The sequence below is a fragment of the Manihot esculenta genome, chromosome 2, assembly GCF_001659605.2.
Source record: "Manihot esculenta cultivar AM560-2 chromosome 2, M.esculenta_v8, whole genome shotgun sequence".
Classification (NCBI taxonomy): Eukaryota; Viridiplantae; Streptophyta; class Magnoliopsida; order Malpighiales; family Euphorbiaceae; genus Manihot; species Manihot esculenta.
In genome coordinates, this window is record NC_035162.2 from 10,493,554 (window position 1) to 10,511,689 (window position 18,136).

At 32.2% G+C, this 18,136-nt stretch overlaps 2 protein-coding genes and 1 non-coding gene across 5 annotated transcripts in view; 2 read left to right on the top strand and 1 right to left on the bottom strand.

Annotated features, from left to right (window-relative positions):
- Positions 1-6,809, top strand: part of LOC110609514 (cell division control protein 2 homolog A) — an 80,580-nt gene extending 73,771 nt beyond the window's left edge. Inside the window, exons 1-10 of one of the 3 annotated variants that reach the window (XM_021749127.2) lie at positions 723-911; positions 1,328-1,427; positions 2,149-2,187; positions 2,310-2,494; positions 4,024-4,144; positions 4,642-4,815; positions 5,461-5,624; positions 5,807-5,894; positions 5,995-6,048; positions 6,415-6,809. In XM_021749127.2, coding sequence (XP_021604819.1) covers positions 2,179-2,187; positions 2,310-2,494; positions 4,024-4,144; positions 4,642-4,815; positions 5,461-5,624; positions 5,807-5,894; positions 5,995-6,048; positions 6,415-6,504 — 885 coding nt within the window. In that variant the 5' untranslated portion in view covers positions 723-911; positions 1,328-1,427; positions 2,149-2,178 and the 3' untranslated portion in view covers positions 6,505-6,809. Of the gene's footprint in view, positions 1-722; positions 912-1,327; positions 1,428-2,148; positions 2,188-2,309; positions 2,495-4,023; positions 4,145-4,641; positions 4,816-5,460; positions 5,625-5,806; positions 5,895-5,994; positions 6,049-6,414 lie in introns of those variants that run through there. The other 2 variants (XM_021749126.2, XM_043954186.1) reach the window with 2 other exon arrangements.
- Positions 6,810-7,995: 1,186 nt separating this feature from the next.
- Positions 7,996-8,069, bottom strand: TRNAI-AAU. The gene has a single exon. It is a non-coding gene; the product is annotated as a tRNA-Ile (tRNA).
- A 1,943-nt stretch (positions 8,070-10,012) lies between these two features.
- On the top strand, positions 10,013-18,045 carry LOC110609510 (hydroxymethylglutaryl-CoA lyase, mitochondrial). Its single transcript, XM_021749118.2, has 9 exons — positions 10,013-10,200; positions 11,661-11,832; positions 12,242-12,449; positions 13,585-13,764; positions 15,860-15,940; positions 16,034-16,197; positions 16,413-16,549; positions 17,177-17,292; positions 17,585-18,045. The coding sequence occupies exons 2-9, from the start codon at positions 11,666-11,668 to the stop codon at positions 17,831-17,833; spliced, it is 1,302 nt and encodes a 433-aa protein (XP_021604810.1). The 5' UTR covers positions 10,013-10,200; positions 11,661-11,665; the 3' UTR covers positions 17,834-18,045.
- The last annotated feature ends 91 nt before the right edge of the window (positions 18,046-18,136 follow it).

Here is an 18,136-nt window from a genome sequence, read left to right on the forward strand (position 1 = left end):
GAGGAAAATTTACTATTTAATTTTTTAATATTTTTATTATTAATAAGTTAATTTTTCTATTTTCAAAAATTTATTCAAACGTTTTTATATTTTCATTAATCATTGGTTAAAAAAGTATTTTTCTATACTTTTAGAAATTTTTTAAAATTTTTTTATATTTTTTAAATTTTATTAAATTAATTTTTTTATGAACTAAATAGTTTATTTTTAGTAATTTAATTTTTTACTATATTTTTAATGATAGAAATAAATGTAAAGAATATTTTATTAATATAATAAAAATAAGAATATTTTAATAAATTTTTTAAATATAGAAATTAATTTATTAATAATAATAATATTTAGAAATTAAATAATAAAATATATATTGATTAAGCATATTTATCACTAATAAGAATAAATAATACTATAAGCATTTATACGTTTCAATTAAATCCATTATTCAAAACATTGATTGTCTGCTTTAAAGAAAAAAAAAACATTGATTGTCATTTATTTTATATAATGAAAACTAAATTTTAAATTATTTAAGACTTATCATCCAATTAAAATTTTTTTACTGGATTTTTTTAATTTTATATCTACAATTTCTCTTTCTTTTTCTTTTTCTTTCTTTTTTTTTTTTTTTTTTTTTTTTTAAATTTCACTCGCTTAAAAGAATGAAATCAATTATACGTTGTCCAGGATTAAATCGCGATTTTTTTTTTTAGGTAATGGTAAAAAAGAAAAATTAAAATTAGGGTAAAGGGAAAGTCTATGCGAAGTCCTCTCATCTCATTCAGTTCTCACTTAACCTTCTCAGTGTTGCAGTAGCAGCAGCTCTGGACTTGCCCATATCATCTCCATCAATCAATCTGCTGCCGTCGCTTCTCTCTGGTGAATCCTGATTTCAGGTTTCCAATTGCGACCGGGTACTGGATTTCTCTCTCTTTCGCTGTAAATGCTAGTGGATCAGCAATTTATGCTGATGTTTTGATGATTTCTTTTGGGCTTTCTTTTATCTATAATCAATGGGGGATTCCATGTCTTGCCGTCCATTTGGGGATTTTGTGAACTTTACTTTTGATTTCATTATTATTATTATTTATCTCATTTCTATTTACCCTTATTTGCATGAATTTCAATTCGGTATATCAATGCCATTCTCCAAATGTCCTCGCATTGATGAGTCTTAGCATATTTGCAATTTTTATTAGATACGTGATGGACTGTTTCCAGACAGAAACGAGCATTGTTTAGCTTGACCTCATTAAAGAATAATTTGGGTTGAGAATTAGAGTTTAATAAGTTGAAGGACATGGTTCCTTTGGTTTCTCTTCTCTTGCAGATCACCCCGTGGCAACGTGTAACCATTAGTCAGTAGGCTTTATCTTCTGAGGCAAACATTTAAGCCTCCAGCTTGATATTATAGCTATTGACGTTTGATAGTAAGTTCACTGTTATGTTTGGTGGTCTTTTACTTGACAAGTGTACTGTTTATTGAAACTTTATCAACTAATGCAGAATTTTTGTGTTGGTATGATAAATTTGGATCAATTTTGGGGTAGTTGGTATCAATGTGTGTGATTCATTATCAAAATGTAGGTTTGGTTTCTGAATCCTGATAAGACAGGTTGGAGTTTGTGTTTTAGTTTGACTACACTTTGATCCCTTTTTTTGGTAATAAAATTGTCCCACTTTATTTGTTTATTTATTTTAAAAGAAAAACAAGTTAGCCACAGTGACATTGAAGGGTTTATTCATTGGGCAAGCAGTTCTTACTATGGATTAAATTGCAACTCAATCATCTGTTTTTACCCTATAACGTTCTTCTTAGAACTAAATTGCATGCATTTTATCTTGTTAACTTGTTCCTTGTGCTAAGGCATACTAGCAATGATTTAATGTCATGAAATTTGTCTATAATCTCTGCAAATGGATAGGCTTCTTGTATATGCATATAGTATAGTGTCAGACCAAATGAATGGGTTCTATTGCATCATTTTAACAAGTGATATAAATTGTTTTAATATGGCTAAGCTAGCAGATTGGGGCCTTGATCTATATTATTAACTTGTTTGCTTTGATTTGCTAATGTCCTGTGATGCATATTATATCTTTTAACTTTTGTTAATTTTCCTAAAATCTGTTGTTGTTAATTGTGGACAGTCCTTTGTAGAGGCATTTGACATTAACTGGATGGACCAGGTCAGTAAAAGATCCATATTTGTGTGCTTGTAATAAATGGATATATTGTGATTTTTGCTGGACCCTTGTTAATTTTCCTTGTAATTGGTTTTCCTGGTTTTTATGATGTTCAAATATGACAGTATGTGAAAGTTGAAAAGATAGGAGAAGGAACATATGGAGTGGTATACAAGGCTCGTGATCGAGTAACCAATGAGACTATAGCTCTGAAGAAAATACGCTTGGAGCAGGAAGATGAAGGTGTTCCAAGCACTGCGATTAGAGAAATTTCCCTCTTGAAGGAGATGCAGCATGGGAATATTGTCAGGTGTTTTGTTTATTCAGTTGATCAAACTAAACTTTGGAGCATAGTTATTGCAACACTTCACTTTTCCTTGAAGTAGGTTAGCTGTGTTGGATAAGGATAATTGGATGGGCATGAGTATGGCATTGTGAGCATCAACCTAGTGGGAAAAACTATAAAAAGTTTTTAAAAATAGGAAAACCAAACAGGCCACTCTTTAGATTGGTTACTTTACTGATACATGGTAAAATAAGTTAAAATTGTATCTGACCTCCCTCCTGTCACTCTTGTATTTTGTTTTATTTCATTTTTTAACAGGGCTTTCTTTCTAAGTGCAGTGCATAGAGCATATTCTGTAAAGTGGGAAAACAGCACCTTTAACTTCTGCCGAAGTATTTTGGATAAAATATGCAGCTGTGTCTTTGATGTTGATGGGGTGTTACATGTGCAAAATTGATGATAGAAAATGCTAATGATGGTTAAGCGGTCATATAATATGAGTTCTTGTATCACTATTCTTTCCGTCAGCAAGCTTCATCCTGTCTTGCTGCTCTTTTAAAGACTATAAGAGTTGTACATAAAGCCTTCGGATAGATTTAAGCTTTCCTGGTTGCTGATAGGAATCCTACCCCATCTTTTTGTTCTGTTAATCAACAGGCATATTTCAGCAAAACAATGTGATTGCAAATTTTTACATGCATTTTTCCATTTTGAAATAAGTGTTATTGCTGACAAGACAAGGTGTCAGCTGGGCTTGCTGCATACTCCAGTGATTGGATAAACTTTCATGTGTCCGTTTATAGAATTTCATAAAGTAAGTAGAGTTTGTTCACAAGGTTGGCTTGTGTGATATAGTTTGTTGATACAAATGCCAACTATAAGTTTCTGTTCCTTCTTGTTGAAACTTTATAGCACCTTAGATGTGTTATTTGATTAATTTTGTATACAGGTTCCAATACTATTGTACTTTAAGTTATTACTTTTAGATGTATCATTTAATTAATTCTCATCACGACTGCTTTCTTTTAGGCTTTTAATCTCTAATTCTTTAGTTTTTCCTCACCTACTTCACCATTTTGAGGATTTTTGCCTTTGGGATCAATTAGCATTTGTATACACACAATTGCACATCCATTCATGGAACAACTTCCTAGAAGCACTACTCAAGCCACAAAAATTGAGCAGTTGACACTCAGCAAAACATATGAAAAAATGGTAAGGATGTATGAAAAAAGATTCTGTGGTGCTGACTCTACGCCTCAGCCAAATATTCTATTCATATTCACATGAATTCATGGAACAACTTCCCAGAAGCCTTTTCATCCTTAAGTCACAAAGATTGAGCAGTCTCACTAAGCAAAACGTGTAAAAAAAATGCTATCAATGTATAAAAAGATTTTGTGGTGCAGACTAATCTCTTTCTTTCCAGCCCATACTCTATGTTTATCTGTGGAATAATCATATCTAAATCTTTCAATAGTCTCACTTTTCCTTTTCAATTTTGTTTTTCTGCTTATATGGTAAGAAATTATATAGTTGAATTATGGGAACAGGTTGCATGATGTGGTGCACAGTGAGAAGCGACTGTATTTGGTTTTTGAGTATCTGGACTTGGATTTGAAGAAGCACATGGATTCTTGCCCTGAATTTGCTAAGAATCCTCGTCTGATAAAAGTGAGTAAGATTTTCTTTTCCTTTCTTTTCTTTTTGTTTTCCCCATTTAGAGGCTTGTTTCCTCTTGCTTTTCTATATTGCTTTCTCTATGTTTGGGTCATTGTTTTTGGCTTTACTTTATGAAATATGAAAGACCTAGTTGTAGTTTTAAAAAGTTTTTGAAATTGTAGGCAAGTTAATCCTTAAAAATATCTTTCAAAAAATAATCCTTAAAAATATCAGAAATTTATTATATTATTTTTCATGCCTGATGGCCAAGATTTTCTCTAGGCAGGCCAGTTTTTTTGTGTAATCTTACTTCCACGAACATTCATATAGTTGTATTATATGTTTGTTGTGTACCTTATGGGGATTCTATTAACATTACCATTATTCCTTTTGCCCAAAAGTTTTCCACAAGACACCTTTCATGTATATGGCTTCTGATTCTAAGATAATTATGGTGGTGCTGTTACTTATGCTTGAATAACTATTTGATTATTTTCTTTTATTCGCAGCAATTCCTTTATCAGATACTTCGTGGCATTGCTTACTGCCATTCTCATAGAGTTCTCCATCGAGATTTAAAACCACAAAATCTCCTTATAGATCGTCGTACCAATGCACTAAAGCTTGCAGATTTTGGATTGGCCAGAGCATTTGGCATACCTGTTAGGACATTTACACATGAGGTATCAATCACACTGGAATTAGTTTCCTTGGCCTTACTGTATTTACTTGATCAGGATATCTGACTTTTGCATCCAATTCCTGGGTTTTTTTTAGTGTTATTCCATTGTACTCTTTTTTGCGGAAAGAACTTCAGACTGCTAGATATATGTAATTACACACACTTCTCCTATACTCTTACTAGTCTTCGGCTCTAAGATCCTTTCTCTTCTCACTACCAATAGGATAACTTTAATAATTATGAAAAATTATTCAAAGTTTTACCCAATGAAGGAAGCAGGTAAAAAAGACTGTTCAATGTAGATGCTCTATGTAGCCTGTCTACTCTAATAAGTTGTTGCTGTTTGCCCGGTACTGCTTGACCTTCATAGTCCAGATGCTCATAGCTACTCAAATTTATTTGTTTTTTCACTGAAATTTGTAGAACTTAGTATTTTAAATTTACTAAAGCATCAGTTGTTATATCCCTTGGTTTATAACCAAACTTTCCTTGTCTGTTGTCATCGCCGAAAGATCCATTTTCTTCCATTTTCCACTTTTTTTTTATTTAGACAGAAAAACAGCAATTAGCATTAAGTTTCTAATGCATATAAATTATTGGCAATTTTGGTGACTGGCATTTAAAATGTTTTGATGCATCTTTCTAGGTTGTAACCCTGTGGTATAGGGCACCAGAAATTCTGCTTGGATCTCGACATTACTCAACTCCAGTTGATGTGTGGTCAGTGGGATGTATATTTGCTGAGATGGTGAATCAGCGGCCATTATTCCCTGGGGACTCTGAAATTGATGAACTATTCAAGATTTTTAGGTGTCATATCTTGTTAATTGCACTGCTTTCCTTGATGTCTATGTTTCGCATTTGAAATTTGGCTAACCATGCTTAATTTGTTTTCTGTCTTCCAAGTCTGACCAGCCTCTCTTGAATTCCTCATAGTTTCTCCCAAATTTGTAACTGAACATTCTACTGTTTAATGTTGTTTCCACATGCAGGGTCTTGGGAACTCCGAATGAGGACACATGGCCTGGGGTTACATCTTTGCCTGACTTCAAGTCTGCCTTTCCAAAGTGGCCACCTAAGGTCTTTGTTCTTTTATTGTGAGGTTATGCAATATTTTAAGTTTTTTCCCACTTTGCCTGTATTATTTTATTGACAACTCTTATGCATGTTTACCTTGCAGATCTTGGCAACTGTAGTTCCAACTCTCGAAGCTGCTGGCGTTGACCTTCTTACTGTAAGTTCAAATTTTATAGTTGCACATCATGACAAGCTCTCTCTCCCACTCTTCTTCAACTAGAATAATGTTCGAATGTACTACATGCATCAACTAGAAGGCAACTTTTGGTGCAGCCTTCAAAATAAATTGATTACTAGCAGACCCTATAAAAGGGAGAAAATCATGTGCTTTTCTGGTGCTTTGGTTCAACTGATGCTAATTGGTTGTAATTTCTGTTCACTTGTGATTATTTGGCAGCTTTTTGAGCGTTATGCCGTTCTATATGATTAGTGATGTACAGATTGTTATGCAACTTAGTTCTAAATCCGTGCTGAGATGTGTGTCCTTTCGTTTGCTTACGTATGTGCTTTTTTGACATGGCAGAAAATGCTGTGCTTGGATCCCAGCAAGAGAATTACAGCCAGGAGTGCTCTTGAGCATGAATACTTCAAGGACATTGGTTTTGTACCCTAGTTCTGTTTCTGATCAATATTAATACATATTATATAATGTATCATCATTGTACAGCACTTGGTGGATTTTGATTGTGTGAGAAACATGCATGTTTCCTTCTCTTTGCTCGTCTTTCGGTTTTCTTTGGGTTCAAACTGATTCATTATCCTGGAATTGTGTAGCATCTGTCGAATCTTATTATTCTCTATATATGTGTTATAAATACAGTGGAGATACAGAGGGTTGGCGAGGAATTTTTCGTTCTTTTTCCAGTTTGCTTGTAATGAACCCTATCATTTGCATTAATTAAAAATATATTCCTGCCATCGCTTTTTCCTCTTTTTTTTTTTTGCCCTTTTTGTACGATGTGGTTTATATAAATACAATTGCAGGTGAGCAGGATGCTTATCTAACAAGGCAAATTGACTACAAGCTGATGGTATCCATCATTGTTTATATATATCTGAGAGATTCATTGATTAAAATCTCAAGTAAGCACTGGCATAGAGTCCTGCTAACAGGGACTAACTGGGTATCTGGCGACTTCATTAGCTTGCAAAGTGAACTGGTGACGTATCTCAAACCTAATCGATTCCTAAACACCCTGCCAAGTCTCCTGATTGTAAGGGTAGAGAGATTAAAAATGGCAGCATTACGAGCCTTCCACGCATGCCAACACAACAGGCTTGCCATTGTCAAAATGTGAAGCTCAATTGCAGGATCCATTTTCTGCAGACCTGCCACCAGCCAGAGATTGTAAGCCTTTGATTAATTAGGGTAGAATCCCGGAGATGACCCAAACCATGCTGCTTTACCTTTAAAAAAGAAAAAAAACTAATTTACTAAGAATTTAAAATTTAAATTATATACCTATAAATTTTTATTTATAACGTATCAACTCATACTTTATTAGTTTTGTTTCTGATTTAAGTTTATCAGGAAAAATATATGATTTCATTAGCTCACATTTGTGAACAGAATGATGTGTGACTCGGTTTTATTAATTTAATAAATAAATCATTTGAGTTTAAATTTTAATAACCAAGTTGAGCTCAAACTAATCAAATGGCTTAATTTATTTGGTACATTTGGACAATCTTTAAAAAAAAAAAAAGTGAAATAAAAAAATTTAAATAATCCTATCCTGTATATAAGTATTTTTGAAATATGAATTCAATTTCCAAAAAAATGATAAAAGAGGAGTTGGAGGATAGAAGTACAAATACCATATAAGTATAACATGCAAGTAGCAAGTGTACCTAATCCTTTGACATAAATTTACAGTTCATCTTTATAGGTTTAGGTGAGTCATATAAGCTTATTTATTTATTTATTATAGTAAATCTTATATTTTATTAAATTCAATTTTTATAAATTAAATATAAATAATAAAATAGTAAAGCAATTTATTTAAGCTCAATTTTAAAAGACTGCAATGAACTAATCATGTTGGTTGGTTTAGGGATGAATCAAGAGCGTGACATTGGCATTTTTTAGTAAAAAGGAAAGCGGTGGCCCATGCAGGTCTCGAACCTGCGACCTTCGCGTTATTAGCACGACGCTCTAACCAACTGAGCTAATGGGCCCTTTTGATTAAGGGCTCTCTTAAGCTATCTTCTCTTGTTTAAATTATATATTATAAGGTTACACTTTATTTTTATTTTACATATGATATATTATAATTTTAAAAAATAAATAGAGTTTTTTTTTTTTGAAGTCAAAAAAATAAATAGAGTTAAAATTCTTTTAGCTTTTTTTTTTAATTATTTTTATAAAATCAATTTAAAAGGAAAAAAATTCCAAAAGAAAATATGTAATGTCATGTTACATATTAAAATTAATATTTTTTTTTGTTTTATAAGGTGAAAGTGATTTTTTGTATTTTTTAATTAATCTTAATACAAATCGGTTTTAAAAAAATATTTTTTAGTTTATTTTTAAAAATATATTTAATAATGCATCACATATTAAAATTATTATTTTAATTTTTCAATTTTATAAGGCGAAAGTACTTTTTTTGGTTTAATTGAATTATAATAAAATAAAATTTTAATTAAAAGTATTTAAATACAAAAAGATTAATAAATTTAAATTTATAAAATTATAAATAATTTAAATAATAAATTTAAGATCAATAATTAAATTTAATCTTTATATTAATAATAAAAAAGATAGTGGGTATAAATTTATTTTATAAAAATAAATAAATTTGTTATTTTTTGTTGACAAATGATGGAATAAAATCCAATTTGAAACCGAAAGCTTACCTTGGCCTTTATTCAAACCCCGCGTTAAAATTCAATTTGAAATTGGAATAAAACAATTTAATTTCAAATTAAAATTTAATTTAAATTGTTCAAACTCAAATTAATCAAAATTGATCTTAATTAAATTATAATAATTTACTTCATTTTAATTATGAATTAAAAATGAATATATGAATAAATAAAAATAAAATTATTTGACAATATCCCATTATAATTTTATGAATAACTAAAATTATTAATTTAATTTTAATTATATATGTATATATATATATATTTCAATTTAGACCTTGGTGGACCTGCTGTGCCTGCTTCCAAACAAAGTAATTTTGACCTCAAGTTCTTTATGTTTGATGTTTGATATTGATCTTTGCTTGGAATTACATCTACCTTTCTTTTATACTTATGCGTGGTGTCCAGTATTCGGTTCAAATCGAAAAAATTGATCGAATCGAATCGATTTGAAAATTTGGTTTAATTTTTTATATATTTCGGTTCGGTTTGATTTTCAATTTTAAAAATTTCGGTTATTTTGATTCGGTTCGGTTTTGATCATAAAAAAACCGAAAAAACCGAACCGAACCGATTAGTAATAATAATATGTTTTTTTAATAATATATAGAAATTAAATCATATTAAAATTAAAATATTTTAATTAAATTTTAAAATATTAAAAATAAAGTGTAAAAAATAAAAAAATTATTAAAAATCGAAACCGATCAAACGGAATTGAATCAGACTGGTTCGATTCAATTCGGTTTCTGATTAAAATCGGTTCGGTTCGATTTTCATAAACACTCAAATTTCGATTTTCAGTTTATTCGGTTCGGTTCGATTTTAAACCGAACCGACCGAATGCTCACCCCTCCTTATGCTACACATAATCCAGCAATAAACAAATTTAATTTTAATTAAAATTATAGTTTATTGAATATTTAAATTTATAAAAAATCATAATAATAAATATAATTTAATCCAATTGCCCATGGTTATAAAATTTTAAAAATTATAAAATAATTAAACCAAGTCATATAATCGTTTTAATTAAAAAATTATTATCTAATAATATTATTATGACAATAATCTTTAAATTTAAATAAAAATATTTTTCAATAACTAATTTAAACTTAAATAGAATACAAGGTCAATTAAAAAACTAGTGTGGAAAAAAGACCTAACTCCCAACAGAAAACTACCTACCACCATTTCTATTTTATGTGGTGATTGATTTCATGTCCTTCAGCAAAAAATAATAATATTGAATAAACTAAAACACAAATATTCCCGAAAAAGGAAAAGAACCTCATAGTTTGCAACTCCTTCACGTTGTCTCACCTTCTCTTCTTCCTCTTTCTTTTCATCTAACCCAAAGAAAAGACTGCATTTTTAGTTAATTCAGATAATAATATCTGAAACCCTAGTCTTTCCTTTCAAACTTTTCTCTTCAATTGAGGTTTCTTTCCTTCTCTTTCCTTTCGTTGCTCATTTGTTTTTCAATTCAATGTGCTTTCTGTTTGTCTTCCAACAAACTGGCGGAATAGAGAGGAAACAAAAGTACCAAGGAAAAAAGTTTCAAACTTTTTTCTTTTTTTTAGAATTATGTGTTTGTTTGTTTTAATGGGTTTATCAGAGGAATGTGAAATTCCCATTATTATTATTATTGTTGTTGTTGTTGTTATTATTATTACTTTGCTTTGTTTTTTCTTAATGAATATAGTTAGCTTTGGAATTCAATATGTCTGGTTTTGATTATTGAGCAATTTACTGTAGCTTTTGGTGCACTGAGTGTAGTTTTACCTTTGATTGATGCTTTACTTAGTTCAAGTTTCAAGACGTATTAAACTTTTGCAACCAGATAATGTGCACAGATGTTTAGCTGTCTCATATTCACTTGCATTTGCCATTTTATTGCCCCCAAGTGCTTTTGCGTTTCTTGTCCAGAATTTGCCTCCTTTTTATTGAGGATCATTGTATTGGAAGTGGATTATTCATATTGAACTAGATTTTGAGTGGGGATTATAGAAATTTGATTACTTGCTGAAAAGGTTTACTATATTCTGTTCAATTCAATAACTGTTCTGCTTGGCATGCATGTGATTCCTTAAGATTGGAGGAAAAAGTTATGTTTTAGGCTTCTTCAGTGACATTGCCATTTATGCAGTAATTATACTTTTTGAAAGTTTTGAAATTGCATACACCATAAATTAATCTGCTTTGCTTTATTTCTTGTCAAATCTCTACTAATGCCTTTTACTTTCTTTATGACATTGTAAAGTCTTGTGGCATTTGCTAACTGTTATTTTCAAACATTTATTTTTTCATCACTGAAAAAGAATTTATTCAGAGCTAGTATATCATTTTCTGTTACATTTGCTAATGTATTGTCAATATAAAAGTTGGACCTGTTTTGAAGATTCTACTTTCAGATACTTGTTTATTTCGTTTAGGATCCCTCAGTGAAGTTAACTATGAAAATTATGTTGTTTGTGGTCTGATCATGACTTGCGGGCTATTTTTATGAGTCATGTCTACTCAAGTTTGAGAGTTATACTTGCTGTTTTTTTTTTTTTTTTTTTATTCCATTGATAATATTTTCACTGGAAGTATTGGATCCTTTATTGTGAAAAATGATTTTCTATATTTGCATGTGCAGGAGTTGAAACATAAGTTACTGTTCTCAATCATACATGCTTGATCTAGATGTTAAGTTGTACTTAGGAATTTCTCATGTTATCAGCTGGTAAATTAAACAAAAAAAAAAAAGAAATTCTGAGTATTCTTTTGTTATGATATGCATATCCAAGGTGTTACTGACTGAATACTAGCAATAATGGCTTTCTATGAGTTTTCTTAACTAGACATTAATTTAATTTTGTGCCTTAATTACAGTACCAGTTTTTGCATTTACTGCAGAGCAAATGTCGAGTTTGGAAGAGCCACTTGGCCTTGACAAGTTGCCAAGCATGAGTACCATTGACATGATTCAAAGGTTCTCATCTGGTGCTTGTCGTCCCAGTGCTGATGATATAGGAATGGGAAGTTGCTGGAATGACGGAAGGAGTTGCAGCTCATCCAACAGTTGCGAGTAAGTGACAATCAATAAGGTGTTGTAGAGACTATATATTAACGAACTGGCATCACCATCGTAGCCCTTATGAACAACTGCCACTTTATTTATTGATAATCAATAACTGCCTGTTCACCACTATATGTATAAATTTTTTCCCTCCTTAATAGCAAAAGCAAATATTTAGCGAACAGGTTATTGGTAATTTGTTATTACTTCCATTACAGCAACATCCAAAATTAAAGTTTAAAAGCGCCCCAAATTGCATCCAAGTTTTCTGTTTCATTAGGGCTTATAAGTTCACTGCTGTTTCTCACTTAAAATTATATAACCTGTACATAAGTAAAGCTATTAGATTTAAGCCATTAAATCAATTTTTTCATATTGCCTATTAAGTAGAGATCCTTAAGCCTCCATTCATGTCCAGGGAAGATTATGAGGAGGCTACAGGAGAGGCATTTCCTTGGAAAAGGCATACCAGGGGTTTGTCCCAAGTTGATTCCTTTGGTAGAAGAACCATGAGCTTAGGCAGGAACCACATGGTATGTGGAACAGTTTGGGACTCAAGTTACTTTCCAGATTGCCAATACAACTTCAAGTCCAATAAGAAGGACATGCAGGATTTAACAAATAAGGTGATTAAATAACTTAAGTGGAACTTTATTTTTGTTGTCTTGGTAAATCATTCATTATTGTATTTATTGTCATTTAGTTAAAAGGTGAAATTCCTGGCTTCATTTCTTGTCATGATTGCATTTGTCCTGTTGACTGTTTTGAGTTGTAGCATGGTTATTAAGGGCATGCCTCAAGCTCTAGGCTCATCAGGCTCTAAACCTAATGCCTCTACAGGAGAAGGCAGGTGACATTGACTATGCACTCTCCTTATGCAACTAAGTGTGCGTGTTGTTTCAGAAACAAGACTCTAGGAAGGCGTGCCTTTTCTATTTTCATCTTTGATGGGCACTTCTATTAGCAAAAACACACGACTTGACTTGAAATTTGTGTTCTACTAGAATTTGATATTGACAGAGTGGGAAAATTTCTGAATTAGTGTTGCTAGTGATAACCAGTCAGAAAAATCTCATCAAACCGTCTCACCCAGGACCACAAACCTCCCACATTTCCATTTTCAACACTCATGGTCCTTTTAATCCTTCTTCTCATTTTTTGTTTTCAATATTTTACTATTATTTTTTGTATCTTAATTGTTTTTGAACTCCTTTACTTCTTGATTGTCCTGTTTTATATACTATTGACAAATGCTATGTGGGTCCTTTATTTTAGTGTTATTTGGATATTGCTTCATTATTGTTATTGTTATTGTTATTATTATTGTCATTTTTATTTCAAAAAGACCCTCGCATGTTATTTAGGTAATTTATTTCTAGATTATTTTAAAAATCTAGGGTTTGTTTTGAATGTCCAAATCTTGGATTTGTTTACTTTCTAACAAGTTTGAGAAATTGATATTAATGGTTAGTCTATTTGGCTTTACTTTTTTATACTTATTAATGTTTTGGAGATTGACAATATTTGATAAGCTTAGTTAAAGCAATGGTATATCTATTTTATTTTATTTTATTTTTGAGCCTCACCTCATTCATGTGAGCCCCTTTGCCTTTTCCCCGTGTCTAGGCTCCAAGACCGCTTTGCACCTTAGTGATCTTGCGCCTTTAATAACTGATTCATGGTTCAAACACTTCATTCGACCATTTGTTCAACTTAACTTATTTAAACTGTGAACTTTTTTGCATTACTTGGACAAAGCAGTTTTGGAAAGGCATACCAAATTTTGTGAAGATTGTAGAAGTTGGTCCGAGAGATGGACTGCAAAACGAGAAAAATATTGTACCTACAGATGTAAAGATTGAATTGATTCGCAGACTAGTATCTTCTGGGTTGCCAGTTGTTGAGGCTACAAGTTTTGTATCACCCAAATGGGTTCCTCAGGTAATTTAGTCTCAATCTGTACATCTTCCCTTTTAGCTTTAAAAAAATTTTAATTTTTTGGCTCGTCCACTGCTTTATAAATGTGATGTTCTTAGGAATAATTAACACAACTCAATTATAACCTTAAAAGCATATAAATGTGTGCATCCATGAATCTACATGGTCTTTTTGATGATTCCATAATTTCTGTAGAATAATAATTTTACTTGGTAAATAATCCAAATAGAAACAGTTTACTCATGGTTTATCTGTGTGAATTGGTTGCTTCGTTCAGCTTGTGTAAATTGATGTTTTCTTGAAAGGAGATGAAGGCCTTTGCTTCTGTACCACTACTAGATTACATTAATTCTTGGTTCTCCAAGTCTATTTAGTTACTATCACCAACTTGTCCATTGTCTTTATTGATTTTTATTATTGCTTATTGCATAAAACCAGTAATTTTAATTGAGAAATACTTGCCTAGACCCGGTTCACCATGGATCAAGCCAATTGTAAGGCACAAACAAGTGGATCCCCATGAATATGGGACCACAAATTTATGCCTTGAAATTGGCTTGGTCTATGATGGACCAGGTCCATCTAAGAATTTCTCATTTTAATTGAAAATTTACAATTTTTTAGTGATTATTCTATGTACAATGACCTTTATTAGCATTATTACTTTTGAGTTAGCTGTCTACTCCAAATTTATCTGAATGAAGATTATGGCCAATTTCCTCTCGAATGTTTATATTACCTCTTTGCTTATGAAATAATTCTTCCTAGAAGATTATGGACTTTGTATTGCTGTTATTTTCAACAAATATACTTTTAGTTTTTCATGATCAAGCACTCTATCCTTGTTCTGCTATCCATACTGAATAAGCTTCTCTTTGTTTTTTCCCCATGATCTCTGTTTAATCATGTATTCCTGAGGTAAATGTGGGCTCTTTATACACTACTCCTTTTGTATGCCCTCCTTAGCTCTCTTGGTTTTCATCCTTTCCAGTTCTTGTTTGTGACCAGCTTACATCCTAATGTACAGAGAATAATACTGGTAATAAATTATGTTCTGTTTACTAACATCCTGCTCAATGAAGCACCATCTCTCAGTTATCTATGTTTTTCATTAGAAAGTTATGTTGTTTCAGTTCTCGGATAGCCTCTCTCTTAGGACCTGAGCATTTTGTTATTGATATCTGCTTTTTTCCTTCTTTGGGGCTATTATAGCATCTTCAGTGGAGTCCCTTACATATGGGTGGGAATTGAAGGCTCAGAGGTAGAATTTTTGTTGGGGGAAACCCAAAAAGAGACAGCAAAGTAGAAAGTGAAGAGAAGAGGGAGAGAGATTTAGGGGTGAAGGATAAGGGGAGGGACTAGGGAGGGAGGATGATGCCGAGTAAACTTTTTGTTCAATAATTTAGAATCTATCCCTTTGATTATGTTATTTATCTTAAGTTTGACTGATGATTCTGAACAATAATTTGGTTTTACTCATGGTGTAACTTTTAAGGGCTGAAACTGTGAGGACAGAATGAACGGGGGAGAAAATCTCTAACTACGGGGGAAGATGGATAACAATGCTTGAAATGACATATTTATCCCTGCTAATCTACATAAATATCTCAGTAAATGCTGAAGATATTGTATACACAACCTAACTTCGATTTTACTTTGCACTCCATTTCTTCCCATCCAAATGGGAGGAGTTTAACTAATTTATACCCTCTCGTGTGCTCTCCTTCCTTTTTGGCCCCTACACTTTCTCTCTCAAACATAGTTTAGGTTCAATTTTTTTTTTTTTAATTCTATGGGGTTGAGTACCTGAATACTATGTGGTTTGAATTCACTATCCTTTGATGAAACTAGTACCTGCTTATATATGAAAGAATTTTTTTTTTTTGTTTCTAAAATGCAATCTTGATTGTAGCATAAAAGACATTTCCTCCTCCCTCTATCTGTGATTTCAATTGTAGTTTATTTTAACTCACTTCCATTATGAGTTCATTGAGAGTTAGTTAAGTTTCTTCTTAATGAACTTGCTGCTATAGTAAACTAATATAACTGCATGACTCATTTTCTTTATTTTGGCCTTCTTTTGGTGTCCTGAAAACAGTTAGCTGATGCAAGAGATGTGATGGAAGCAGTTAAAAGTTTGGAGGGCTCTAGACTGCCTGTTCTGACACCTAATTTAAAAGTAGGTATCTTTGTTACTGGTACACTGCAAGCAATCTAAGAATGTCGTAATGGTTCTAATCGGAATAATCCGTTCTACTGAATCATTTGCTAGGGATTTGAAGCAGCTGTTTCGGCTGGTGCTAAGGAAGTAGCAGTTTTTGCATCAGCTTCTGAGTCATTTTCGAAGTCAAACATAAATTGTAGCATTGAAGAGAGCCTTGCTCGTTATCGTGCTGTTACACATGCTGCTAAAAAGCTTGGAATTCCAGTTCGTGGGTATGGCTTCTTTTACCCTCTCTCCACCTTGAAATTTCTTGGGAGATCAAATCTCTTTTGCTTTATCTACATCAACCCATGCCAATGCTGGCTACTTTATTTCCGGCATTTTATCATTCTTTCCCTATAGGTGGACTTGTGTTATGATGCTTCTGTTGAAGACAAAGATCAGGCCAAATATACCTTTTTTTATCAGACTTTGAATATCTTTGTAGGTATGTATCGTGCGTTGTCGGGTGTCCTGTGGAAGGAGCAATTTCTCCTTCAAAAGTGGCATATGTGGCTAGCCAACTTTATGACATGGGTTGCTTTGAAATTTCTCTGGGTGATACAATTGGTGTTGGTACACCTGGTAATGTTTTAAACTTACTCTTGCTTGAAGTTATAATTTCCCTCACACGCTGTCCTCAGTGTTATTGTTGATAATGCTGTTAACAGATCTCCTGATGCTCTTGCTGTTTTGGCTCTTCCATTGTGCCCATAATTCATTCTAGAAAGTCAATATTCTTTTAATTCCAGAGGAATATACTTTTTTTTAGAACTCTTGTTATAAATATTTATGTTGCCTTACTGGGTTACTTTCTTCTTTAACAATTTTTTGGTATTTTTCTTTACTTTCAATTCCATTTCATATTTTGGCAACATCTATATGTTCTCTTCTCTACTTCTCCATCTCAAAGTCAGCACTGATTAACTTGAGTATACATTGTGCTTTTGTTTTGTAATATTTGCTGGCACCCGTAATTAGATGTTAAAAGCAAGCATGGAGGATATAGCATACATGTGTACTGAAGAGCTGATGATGGAGTGAACAAATTACTATATTCTTGACGAGAACAATCTGAATTATCATTTTCAGGAACACAATTTTCTTTTTCATTTTTTTTTAAAAAATATTTTCCATGTTCTCGTTATTGGTTCGGTCTTGTGATTACAGCCACATTTTTCTTCCCCCTTATTTACTTTTTGTTTGAAACAGGGTCCGTTATTCCCATGCTTGAAGCAGTAATGGCTGTGGTTCCAATTGAGAAGCTTGCGGTCCACTTTCATGACACATATGGGCAATCTCTCCCAAATATTTTAGTTTCTCTCCAGGTGTGCTTTGGGTTTTGGATTATGAACTTATGATAATAGCCTGTTGCAATATGCTCTGATGAAGTATAATAATTGCAGCCACCTCTTGCAATATGCAGTGTATAGTCTGCAGTAGTCCATAGTTTATCTCCAGTATGATCAACAATTCTTTAGCAATCATCAATTTACCAGAATATGAACACACTATAGCTCAAAATCTCATATTTTCTGTATTCATGCCCAACGATAAAAGTTTCACTTTCCTGTCTGAAGAGGTATCGATCTCAATAACAATATTTGATGCTTTTAACAGATGGGGATTAGCACAGTGGATTCGTCTATCGCTGGTTTAGGTGGGTGCCCATATGCTAAGGGAGCATCAGGCAATGTTGCCACTGAAGATGTTGTCTACATGCTTAATGGGCTTGGGGTGAAAACCAATGTTGATCTTCCAAAACTCCTCTCTGCTGGTGATTTCATATGCAAGCATTTAGGTCGCCCGTCTGGATCAAAGACTGCTGTTGCCTTGAGCCGAGTTACTGCTGATGCCTCTAAGATATGAGGCATTTCAGGTAGAAATAGATTAGCAATCAAGGAAGATTTCGAATTGATTGCTGCACACACGTATGTCTCATATGTATACAAATAGATGAGAATAAAAACTAAGAGCCAGATATCCTGTAATTATCAACAAACTATTCATTTTACTCGATTGTATGCTATTAGTAGCAGAAACTGCATATTGTGCTGAATAAGAAAATGAAATTAACATCATATCTCTTTATTTATTTAATTTTTTTAGCATAACAAGTAGGACAGAGTTTTGATTACCTTTAAACTTTCAATGGCATAGAAACTGAGCTTT

Excerpts from the sequence above, each read along its gene's own strand:
- LOC110609510 (XM_021749118.2), top strand. The coding sequence starts at position 11,666 with ATGTCGAGTTTGGAAGAGCCACTTGGCCTTGACAAGTTGCCAAGCATG. Across the intron at positions 13,765-15,859 it reads CACCCAAATGGGTTCCTCAG|TTAGCTGATGCAAGAGATGT; the intron begins GTAATTTAGTCT and ends TCCTGAAAACAG. Across the intron at positions 16,550-17,176 it reads AATTGGTGTTGGTACACCTG|GGTCCGTTATTCCCATGCTT; the intron begins GTAATGTTTTAA and ends TGTTTGAAACAG.